This window comes from Xiphophorus maculatus, chromosome 3 (genome assembly GCF_002775205.1).
Source record: "Xiphophorus maculatus strain JP 163 A chromosome 3, X_maculatus-5.0-male, whole genome shotgun sequence".
NCBI classification, from domain to species: domain Eukaryota; kingdom Metazoa; phylum Chordata; class Actinopteri; order Cyprinodontiformes; family Poeciliidae; genus Xiphophorus; species Xiphophorus maculatus.
In genome coordinates this window covers 18717879-18729820 of record NC_036445.1, presented here as the reverse complement: position 1 = coordinate 18729820, position 11942 = coordinate 18717879, and the positions used below count along the sequence as shown (strand labels likewise).

At 42.3% G+C, this 11942-nt stretch overlaps 1 protein-coding gene across 3 annotated transcripts in view; it reads right to left on the bottom strand.

The window, feature by feature from the left end:
- Positions 1-224: 224 nt before the first annotated feature.
- LOC102224477 (zinc finger and BTB domain-containing protein 7B-like) overlaps positions 225-11942 on the bottom strand; it is a 29212-nt gene continuing 17494 nt past the window's right edge. Inside the window, exons 3-6 of one of the 3 annotated variants that reach the window (XM_023330792.1) lie at positions 7955-8061; positions 7604-7828; positions 3125-4185; positions 225-3042 (exon numbers count right to left, since the gene is read on the bottom strand). In XM_023330792.1, the coding sequence (XP_023186560.1) occupies positions 2442-3042; positions 3125-4185; positions 7604-7666 (1725 nt within the window). In that variant the 5' untranslated portion in view covers positions 7667-7828; positions 7955-8061 and the 3' untranslated portion in view covers positions 225-2441. Of the gene's footprint in view, positions 3043-3124; positions 4186-7603; positions 7909-7954; positions 8062-11942 lie in introns of those variants that run through there. The other 2 variants (XM_005798884.3, XM_023330791.1) reach the window with 2 other exon arrangements.

Sequence of the window (11942 nt, the reverse complement as noted above, 5' to 3'; positions counted from 1 at the left end):
ACTGAGCTGGAAAAAAAGTCAATGTGCTTTAAATATGATCTCATCTGAAAAAGATTAAGTTTGGTTTAAAAAAAACAGTCTTGTGTTTTTGACAATAATCATTTTGTGGCGTGTTTTAAGGTAATAAAAACATGTTAAACAGTTGCAAGGTTTGCTCACCAGGGGGTGCAAACCTGACTAATGTTATACTTTTGAGGAGTAAGATGAAAACTACAGACAAAAAGTCAAGCTTAGATAACTTTATTTTCTTTACATCATCTGAAACAAATCATGGGGAAATGAATTTGCATCTCTGAGAAGGAGTCCTCTAAAAACTGAAAGAAAAAAAAAAAGCATCCCTGATAGTGGGGTCTCTATTCAGACTGTACCCCTTAACGTCCCCTCACCGAAGCCAGGAAAAAAACAAAACCCAAACAGCTCACATATAAACACACACTTCACAGCTGACATCAGTTTAACCGTCATTCATTCACAAAGCTTTTCATTGGGAGCACCAACACCCTTCATGCACAGGACCAACCGTCATACTGCCATTCCAGTAGGACAGGTTCCAGCAAGGCCTGGAGTTTACTTTCATTACCTTTATCTGTACATAAGATTTCCTTCATTACAAAATCTACAAGAAAAAAAAAAATTTCAAACTACTGGAATCCCACGTGCATGAAGAGTATCAATCCTCCTACAGCACCGCTTGCTTCCCATTTGACATTTTGTATAATCACTTAGTGCATTGCTCAAGATTTCCTGAGAATAGTTGCAGCACGAAAAAACCCTAAGGCAACTTCATCCCAAAATATATCTATATGCATATATTTATATGTATATAACTCCACTAATGTCATGAAGTATGTATGAGGGCTTTACAGAGGTACCGTCTACTTAATCAGAATTTTAAATAGTGACGAGAGAGTTAAAGGATAGGATTTTGAAAGTTGGTCAAAAAGCTTGAAGCTCTCCAATCTCATAGTGCAAATAAAATGGAAACAGGGAGTTCCAAAACAGCAAAGACAGGGTATAGTGCACCCAAGGCCAGAAGAGCACATATGCTACATGATGGATTTTATTGAGAATAACAACAGGAAAAAAAAAGCCATTAATGTTTGCACAACATGAGGCAAGAAAGCCATGGAAAGCATGAAGTTTTTGGTCAGAGATGAATAAACTCAAAAAGGTAATGGCCCCTTTAAGTCACAGCCAAACTACAAGAACTACAATGTGCGTGATGCATATTGTCCACACTTAGTTAACGACAGGAAAATCAATCTGTGTTCAAGTTCCAGGAGTTTTTAACCCCGCCGCCCACCTCCAATGTCTTTGCTCTGGTCCGTTGTGTTGCCTTCTGAAGGGAGGAATGTGCCGGTTTTACTCCAGAACCTGGTAGGTTAAATGTGCAAAGAATGCATTTGAGGAAGAATGGCTTAAAAAAAGACAATCAGCCTTTTGAAAAAAACAAGGCGTTTGAGGATATGGGGGTTGCTGAGCAAAAATCATCAGTGCGGGTTCTCATAGGTTTTTGACAAAGACTGGGCTCTGATCTGGGTTCAGGATGGATGTGGTCTTAAGACGGCCATAATAAATAGCAATAAATAAATAAATACACAGAAGGGGTGTATATTGTCTCAGTAATCCCAACATTTTGCCACACTTATTTGTTTTAAGAACATAAATGAGAGCAGAGGAAGACTGATAAAAGCTGCATGTTTTACCAAAATCAACCCACTGATCCAGACTTTGTCATTTTGTTTTTGGTCAGGCATTTAGCTCAGAGCACCTTGGCTCTGAAAAACTAAGTAGAGTCTTTCTCATGGCTTTTCAAAAGAGTTGGGAAGAATCTTCTCTTCAAACCCAACATTGGCTACAACTCATCCACTCTCTTTTTCTGCAAAACAAGAAAAAAACCCAGCAGATCTTTGGTTTCAGCACCAAAATAAAGCACGGATCGAACCACTAACAAAAACAAAATTATTGCTTTTAACCCAAGGAATGAGCTTGATTAAATTACTCTGTATTTCCACCGATAGCCACCAGAGGACAGCGGACACACAAACCTTACTGTGATCTTTTAGGCGATATGAATTTCAAACTGCATCTGAATCAACAAAAATACACATCTTTAAATATTTCTCCACTCTGAAGCCCTGGATTTTAGTTTGCATAGTAAGAAGCGTCCTGGTGAGCAGATATTCAACAAACACCAGCAAGAAAAGAAGTATTAGAGACAAGTCAAACCTAAAATACTTGAACAGCAAACATAAACAAAATGCCAAAAACCAGAAGACCAACATTAAGAATATCTCAGAAAACCCGTTTTTCCTTTTTTTAAAATGTATTTTGATAAGTTTTAAGTGCTCTCTTTATGGAGCAGGTCATTAGTCCAGCCACCTGAGATAATTATATTAATTTTTTTTACTGTGGATGTTTACCACAAAGTTTTTTTTCTACTATTCCCCTTCTTCTACTTCTTCATCTTCCATGTCATCAGCCCATCTGTCATGCTGCAGCGCCGGAGAGCGAGTTCCACCAGGATCTTCCCTCTCCGAATCTCTTCCGCCTTGCATGTCGAGACCTCGCAGAAAAAGCTCGGGGTAGCCGGCCAGCCTCTGCGGGGCGAGTTGAGCCAGAGCCTGGAGAGCCAGCGACCTTTCCCTGTCGATGCCGCCTGGGAATATCAGCGAAGGTCCGCCGATGGAGCCGCTCCCGCCTCCGCCTTCTAGAACCGAGCGAGGGTGAAACACAGAGGGGTGCGCCTGTAGAGACAGAGGGCTGCCTTCTTTCTCACCGCCGTCCTCTCCCAGCTCAGGGCCCCGCCTGGGCCGACGAGTGCGCAGCTCCAGGCAGCTGTGACCCTTGCGGTGGCGCTGAAGGTGGTCCTCTCGGGCGAAGGCCTTGTGGCAGAGCGGGCACTCGAAGGGCCGCGCCCCGCTGTGGAGCGACAGGTGGTTTTTGAGGTCATATGAGTGGAGAAACCGTGCAGGGCAGTGGGAACAGGTGTAAGGGCGCTCGCCGGTGTGTTTCCTCATGTGGATCTTCAACTTGTCATTGCTAAACAAGAGGAAATTAATTATCAGAAGGCATAAAGAGAAGAGGTGAAACAACACAACACATTTGTATGAACTTGTCATACCGTGTGAAGCGAACTCCACAGGCGGAGCACTGGAAGGGTTTCTCCCCGGTGTGCGTCCTCATGTGGCGTGGCAGCTTCCCGGCTCCATGAATAATCTTCTGACAGACTGGACACTGCTGGGGGGTTTGAGACTTCCTCTTCCTCCCGCCTCCGGCTACTGATGTGGCGGCACCTCGATCTGCTACAGAGCTGGGGAAGGAGCTGGATCTCATCATGTCGTCGCCCAAGCCCTCCATGTCGTCGTCCTCAGACAGCTTGTCGTTCTGGGTTGGGGGCTGGTGGGCTATGAGAGGTCGCTCTTGTGCCCAGTGGAGGAGCCCTCCGTTTAGTGTGGCCCCTCTCCCAGGTTCTCGGATGGCTCTTGGATCCCCGTTTTGCCCAAGTTTGGGGTGAAGCTCCTCTGGTTCGGGGCTGGGAGGCTGGGTGGGCGGCAGGGAGCGAAAGCTGTCGGATGCTGGTGAAGGGTGAGAGGCAGGAGAGGCGGGCAGCGGGTTCAAAGGTGAGAAGTTGTGAGGTAAGCCAACTTTTTTCACCTTCTTTCTGTCCGTTTTCCTTCTGGATATTTTCTCTACAACATTTGCTATCTCTACCGTCCTCTCACTAGTCGTCTGCGGAGGTCGCTGCTCCCCCGCGGTCTCCCCCTCGGCCTCCCCGGTCTCTCCGAGAATGTCTCTGCAGGCATCGGCTACACACTGGATGCCCAGAAGTTGAGCGCCTCGCAGCACGTCTCTCATCCCGGAGCTGGGGATGGTAAGCGTGGCAGTGTAGGCGAACTCCAGTAGGGCGTCCAAGGCGTCAGGAGCCACGCAGTCCAGCTGGCAAACACTGAACCCCCCGCCGCCCTCGCCGCCGCCTTCCTCTGCTCCAAACAGCCGGCGGAAGTAGAGGCTGACGGCTGCCATGACGGAGCGATGTGTCGGGTAGCGAGCCCCGCGCGAGGTAAGGGTGAGGTCACATAGGAGTCCCGTCCTGCGCTGGTCATTGAGGTGGGACAAAAGCTCGTTGCTGTGCTCCGGGAAGGGGATCCCAATCAGGCCGTCCTCTCCTGGAGACATCGCCACCTACAGCACAGGAAGGGAAAATTAAGTAAACAAAAGAACTGAGGGAGGGCAGAAAAAATGGCATGCAGTTTTATGACAAGTGTAATGTTTAGGAAAGGTATTTCTACACCTTGAACTAAATATTTAATTATGGTGGGGCAACATGGACTAAGAATTTTATTGTGATATTTGGTGGTACAATGAAGATTTATAAAAGAGTCACATTTGAAACAGACTTATTCAGGTCGCCACTTACGTGTTATTTCTATTACTAAAATGCAAACAGTAGCTGCATTTAATTGTTTTTTCAAACTCACAGATATTTATTGACACTCTTGTGGAAAAGGAGTGAAAAAAATAGCAAAAATAACATTTCCAATGATACTGTCACTTCTGTTTTTTATTTACCATTAATTGAAATTTATTTTGACGACAAATCAAGATTCTTAAATTGATTATAAATATCGCACGATAAATAATAAGCGCTATGATAAATACCCATCCCTAAATTTAACAGTGTTTTGTAAGGAATAACAATGTTAATCAGAGAAGCAGACTAAATCTGGAGGAGTTGCAGAGATCCAAAGGGACAGCTTTGTTTTGCATTTCACAAATCTGGCCTAAATGAACACTTAAGTAAAAAAAGTAAAAAATGTGGAAGAATGTGCTCTGATTAGATAAGACAAAAAAAATTAAAACATTTGGTCTATACAATAGTAAGAAAACAATAAATAAATTTGTGGAGAAGCAATACTGCACATCATCCTGAACACACCATCCCCGCTGTGAAACACGGTGTTGGCAGCATTATTGTGTGGGGATTATTTTCTTCAGCAGGACCAGAGAGGCTGCAAAACCAATGAGAAGATGGATGGAGAATGTGTGGACATTTATCACATCGCTTTTTATTTATCATGATAAATTTTGATTTACATTTATCCGGATGAATTCCAATTAATGATGTTTAATAATCTCCAAGACTGTCCGTATTGTCAGGATTGTCATTTTTACTATTTTCTCTACTATTTGTTCAAAGAAAGCATCAATAAATATCAATAAGTTTGAAAATATGATTAATAGCAGTCACTGTTTGCAGTTTAATGATACAAGTCGCGTACTTACAAGCGGGTAGGCTCTGCTAAGAGCAGTATTTGTGGAACTTTGTGTGCTTTGACACACAGTCACAAACATTCAGTTACCTAAAACAGAAGTAATAAATACTTCTTATTGACACTTTTAGTGTTATTACAATAGTACCACAGATTGTGATAAAATCTTAATTCCATGTTTACGATCCTGAAAGGGAACCTGTTAGAAAAACTCTTGAGATTGAAGTTGAATTTCACCTTCCAGTAGAGCTAAAACCATAAATAAAAACTGTAATAAGAAGGTTTAGATCAACACATAGTCGTGTTATAATGGTCTAGTCAAAGTCAGATTTAAATCCAATTGAGAGCATGGATAAAGACAGACTGAGCCTGAGCTATTTTGGAAAGATGAAACAATTTTGATCTCAAGATGATTTTTATTGGCAATGTTTACTTATCAATTTTCTTTCCAATTATGCATCAATTTGTGTTTGACTGCAACTAGAAATATGATTAGAATATACTTAAATTTGAGGCTGTAACTAAGGGTGGGCAATATGGACTTCAAATTTTATCACAATATTTTGAAGTACTATTTCGATAGTAAAAAAATATAATCGAAGCTATTTTTTACTTATTTTTATGTAGGTAATTTTATGATATCGTTCTTGAAAAACATTCCCATTTGAAATGCGTTTCTTCAGGATGTTTGTTGCTGAAAGAAGTGTGATTTACATCAGTAACCAAATTTAATCATTTTTTAGAGTTTACTGATATTTATTGATACTCTTGTCGAACGAACAGAAGAGAAAATGCAAAAACATTTTTGTTTTGAATTTAACGTCATTAATTGTAATTTATCAAGTTTATTAACGAGTTTTTGTAGAAATGTTTTTACCATAAATGATAATCAATACAACAAATGGCCATCCCTAGTTGTAACATGACAAAATGTGGAAATGTTCTAGGGACTGTGACGTTGAATATTACTTATTTCTTTGCAGTTTCTAAGAGGGAGAGCTTACCCAGACCTCTGCTTAACCCGTTCTAAAAGTAAATCTTTATTAGCGTGACTGACATGAGGAGTTCTCCTTCACGTGAGGGACAATTTAAACAGGGCTTAGCAGCCACTCTGCCCCCCATGATCATCCTGTATTTTCCATCCAGATTACCAAATCAGGAGGAAGCGATTTCAGCCCATCAGGAGGGGGTTGGGTGAGCGGAAGAAGAACGGAGACGATGGAGCGAGGCGAAACATTAAAGCAAGAGAAAAAGAAAAAAAAAGTAGAAGTAATTCTTGAGACAGAGGGTGATATAAAAACAGATGACTGGCGGTGATGTGGAAAGGATAGAGGGTTGTGCAATGCCCTGTGGGCGCTGTAGCCAAGGGGCAGTAGGTTAATTCGTGTGTGAAACCTTTATAGCATTAGCCAACTGATTAAAATACCTGGAGAAGAACTTGCAAAGGGCTACTAGAGGAGGAAGAGACGAAAAGCAAGCAGGGGAGAGGGAGGAAGTAGCAGAGTAGAGTGGGCGAGAGGGGGAGAACCAGTGAAAGAATGAGGAAGGAAAACAGCAAGAGGAGGCCTCATATAAATGTCCGCCACTCAGACATTCAAAAGCATGGTAGGTCTCTTAAGTGACTTTGTTTTGATCTAATGAAGACTTTTCAAAAGCCGGTTTTTCAACATGCATCATGAGTGATGGGCTGGTGATAAACTCCAGAAATGAAAGCCGAGCAGGGACAATAAGTTTATTTCCTCCTAAACAGTCCCGGCAGAAATGAGGCCCAACTACTCCCTGCTTTGGCTCTCCAAGCACGCACTGCGCCCCGTCCGCATTGTACCTGGCTGATGCTACATCTCCCACACACCTGAGCAGACCAGATTTTCCACAAACAACTCATCCTCCACTCCCCTCCGCTCTCTGCCTCCCACCCATAGCAACCGGCAGCCCCCCCCCAGGCCATCCAATGACAGCATTCACACAGTGCCCAGAGGGCTCCGCACAACAACAGCACACCCACCTGAATAACCTGCTCCAAAACACACCTTATTAAACACACACACGCATACACATGTACTGAAAACATGCACGCATACTCTTCCATGTAAGTCGGTGGCTCCCCCCACCCACCATTGTTCGTTGTAACTGGTGACGAACTTAACAACCGACTATTTATATAAAAAAAAACAGAAATAAAAAAAGCTGGCACCCCACCCTTACAATTAAAAGAACTTAACATTGGTTCTTAAAACACGCTTTTAGAAACCCCTCCCAACCCAGAGGACTTATCTAAAATACATTTTCCATATGAAGTCCAACTCAAAGGTTTGAAATGTCAGTCCTACCTTGCCCATCTTTATGGGCACAGTCCCTTGGAGACGAAGCAGCCTCTGTCTCGTGGTATCCATTTTTACGTCTTCACTCTTTGCTCGTTTTCTCGCTGCCTTTCAAAACCACCTGTTTCCTTACAGGGGTGCAGGTTGAAGGTTTGATCTGGTTGTCAGAGGTCGAGGACAAGTGCTCGTCCTTGGGGATGTCTACCGCTCTCGAGCATTCTGTCACTCGCTCTCCTTCCTGTTGTATCAAAAGAGGGTGCACGCTGACTGACGGAGAGATCTAGAGATACCCCTCCCCCCCAATGATCGTCGCCTACGCGCCCCCTCTCTCCAAAACCCAACGGCCCATTTTCCGAATACTTTCCGATAAACACTGTCTCCTTTCCTTCCTCGGAGCAGAGGGCACCCAACAGGTAGATGGATGGCGGCGCAGCAGAAGGTAAATCGGGGATCTCAGTTGAAGCAACCTTTGGGGTTAAGACCCAAACATGAGTTAACGGGTTTAGCAGGAAGGAAACCCGCAAACGCAACCAAAAGCACATTAAAAATAATTTCCAGGCAAATAATGTCAAAGCCGAAAAAAAAAAACTAAGTAAGAACAGAAATCATATTGTCATTCTGAGTCATTTTGCACCCGAATCAAACATTCAGGTAGGTGCAATATGAGAGTTAACCCATATTATACCGCACCTCGGAGACGACCTGCTGCACGGAGCTCTTCCTTTGAAACCAAACGTCTGCTCCTCCGACAATAACACCAACTCAGGAAAGCAAATATTTACAGCCATTTTCTAACTGAAAGTGAGTTTTAAGGTTGTTTTCTCTTCAATGTGAGGAGCGAACAACAGACAGAAACGTGAGGAAGTCCATTTAATTTCTCGCACGCCGTTTCTCTAATTCTCAGCAGATTTGGTCTTGAGTAAATCGTCTGAGTTGGAGGATTTAGAAAACAAAACGTGAGGATTTCTTAGTTTTCCTGTGTTGTACTCGGCACGGTGTAATCTCTGGCCTTTTGTGAAGACGCCAAACTGCCCTTGAAAAGTAAAACTTTATCACCATGGATATAAAATTTCAGTTAAAATAAAAATCATGTACCAAAATTGTTATTTGCTTCAGCCTTATATATTAGCCTAGTAAAAAAAACTGGAAGAAAAACAAGCAGAGGTAAATCCAAGAGGCAACTTGGTGCTTAAATCTCTGTAGGGCAGAGTGCAAATACTTGACCTGACCTTGCATGGGTACACTGTGTCCTGCATGATAATAGCCAACATTACGACAACTACAGTTTGCTAAATGCATCTATGGTATCAGGATGAATTCAAACAGGAGGTCCAAGTTTATAAAATTCATCTCAAAGCGTGAAACGAATCTTAGAAAATGAAGCTGTGCAGAGCAGCAAGAGACTAAAGGGGTTTTAGGAGGAGCACACAACAATGCACATTAAGTTTCCGGCTCCGGGGAAGAAAAAAAAAAAAAAAAACACAACACACACACATCATGGGTAGTTGGTGGTTCCAGCTCGTTATTTTAGGCTATTCCTTAGAACTCCGACGTGTTCGGAAAATTACAAAACAAACTTTAAAAAAAGATGCAATGATTCCCATCAGTTTTCTGTCTGGCTGTGAGTCACTCAATGCTGACAAAAGTGTACAGTGACAGTGTTCGTATCCCCCACTGACTCCTTCCTTCGTCACTTTGTTTCTGTTGCTTGCCAAGGACATGTCTGCATGAGATGCAGAATCTTGCAACACATGGTAAGTAAGTCAGAAAAGGCCCACAAGAAGATCAAATGACCACATTTTTCAAATTTGCTCTCGTTAACGAGGCTGGATATGTTTAAAATTTAATCTGTTTTTCTCTAAATTACTCAAAATGGTTTTTAAATAGTCTAAAATGATTCATTCTGCTGAATATTCATTTAAATGCTTCCGATGCCATCTTTCCAACAATTACCTCTGTCTTTGCGTTTTTGCACTCATCCTCCCACTCTTTTTGTCGACGGCAGAGGAATTAATCAGCCCTGCACCTTTACGCTGCCTTCACCCCATGCTTTCGTTATGCGAACCCTCTTCCTTTCTCTCTTAACACCCAAAATTGTGCATCTCTTCTGAGGATCTGACGCTGACAGAGATCGAAAACTGCATTTGGGTTGTGTGGATGCCAAATATAAGTGCAAGGCCAGAAAATCCCGACGTGTTTGGAAGATGTAGATGTGTAACTCGAGGGGAAATGGAAACTTAAAGAGAAAAAAAGCACCGTTAATGACCCGAGAGAAAAAGGGGACAGGTTTGCATGTGAGCCTGAAAACAAACACAAAGCATATTGCTTAAAAACAAAGCTCAACCTCACACACAACTGGGGCTGTTGGTATAATTTTTATGGCTGCTATTTTCCATTTAAGGCTGTAAGTTTTCCCAGTCCACCTCAATTATATCGAGCTCCAGCTCTAAAGGGGGGAAAATATGACTTTATGCTTTTCACACAAAAAACCCAGTCTGAGCGGGAGATGGAGAAAAACTCTTATAAATTCTGATGTCAGATGTTTTCCAAAGAGGCCTTTTGTATGTGTGTGTGCAGCACACATGGTTGGTTGAAGGCTTCCTCATCCAAACCCCACTTACTAAATTAGATTCTTTTTTTTAATTTTAGTTCATACAAACTGTCTGAGATCTTTACAGCAGAAATACATTTTTGCAGAAGTTAAGAAGCCCTTTAGGGAACCATAAACACATTTACGCTGCTCTGTTACTCTTATAAAACGTATTAATCAGAGAAGAACAGAAACAGTTCTCGTTTGCGTCCATTTGTCAATCGAAACACCCGGTGACTAACATCTTTCTCATAGTGATTCTCATCCGTTATTCCTAACCACAACATAACATATCAGGGCGATAAGTAGCATCCACTGCCCCCAAAAAACATCAAAAGCACGGAAAGTGAAAAATTCAAGCTCATACCGTTTCTCCTCCTCACTCTCGTCTTCCTCACACCACTTTCCTTCAGCTTAGTGCTTACGATAAAAAGAGAAAACTTTGCACTCATGTAAGAGTAGAGTAAAGCAGTGGGACACTGTCAGTGAGGAAGAGTAGGGGAGGAGGAGGAAACTGGGGGATGAGAAGAGAGGATGAGAGCACGTATGCCTGCCAAACCAAAACTAAAATTCACCTTAACATTTCTAAACGGAGCTGAAACACGCAGCTCGTTTCTGCGGGGAGATAAAACACAAAGTCCACCGGCTGTGCGTCCCAACAGCTCCCTCCAGACTGCACATTTGCATCCCACCAGCAGATATAAAAAACAGACCCAACCAGGCAGAATTTGAATCACCATTTGAATTTGTCAAAGACAAGACTTGAGACAGCATCATGATAATTACACTGGCTGTCCCCCGCGATGACAGAACTCAAAAAAGAGAAGTCTGCTGAGCAGATGTTACTCAGCAAATGTCTTTTTTTAGGTTATATTTCAAGAAAGCCCCTGCGAGAAGCAAGCCCTCCTCCTTTCTTACTGCAACTGGGGCATTATGGTGTCTCTTTCTGTGTGCGTGTGAGAAGTTTGACGCATGCGCGCGGTGTGGTCTTCGTTCCAGAAACACATTACATTATTCATTTGGCTGGCAGAGCAGAGGCCCTTATCCCCTCGCCCTCCCACACCACAGCACTCGGCTGCACGCTGCAACAGCAGCAGCCAGTTTGCATGCCAGACCTGGACACCATGCGAATCTGCAGGAGGATTATCAGCTTATCAGCACATGGGGCAAGACATTTGGGTGCACATATATATATGCTCTGTCCTTTAATAACACCAGACAACTTCTAACCTGAACTCAAGGTATAATGAAGTTTTTATAACCAGATGCTGTATAGAGTAGTGTATTTAAACAATGAGCACGTCTACAATTAGGGATAAATAATAATTTATGGTATGATGGGTATTTTAATCAATTTCAGATGTAGATCACCTGAAATTGATGCAAAAAGTATTCACATGCCTGACTGATTTAGATTTGGAGCAATCAAAACCTCCTCATGACGGCTGAAGAGCTTTTTGCATGTTCCTGCTGGTAATTTTTGATCAATGAGCTCCACGACTTTGAAGTCATCTTTCCCATCACCCTGATCTTTAGTTTAAATATTATTATAACTTCCTGGAATATATAATAAAGTAATGATAAGAGAGGTTGACTTGAGGTGCGGATTAACTTTAGGACCCAATCCAGTGGACTGTTGGCTGGGATTGTATTTTCCAAATTGAACATAAATAATAATTAAAAATGTAATTTTAAATTTTTTTTATAGATTTTCCAAATAGTATTAGCAATAACATTGCTTTACAAGGATTCTAGCAG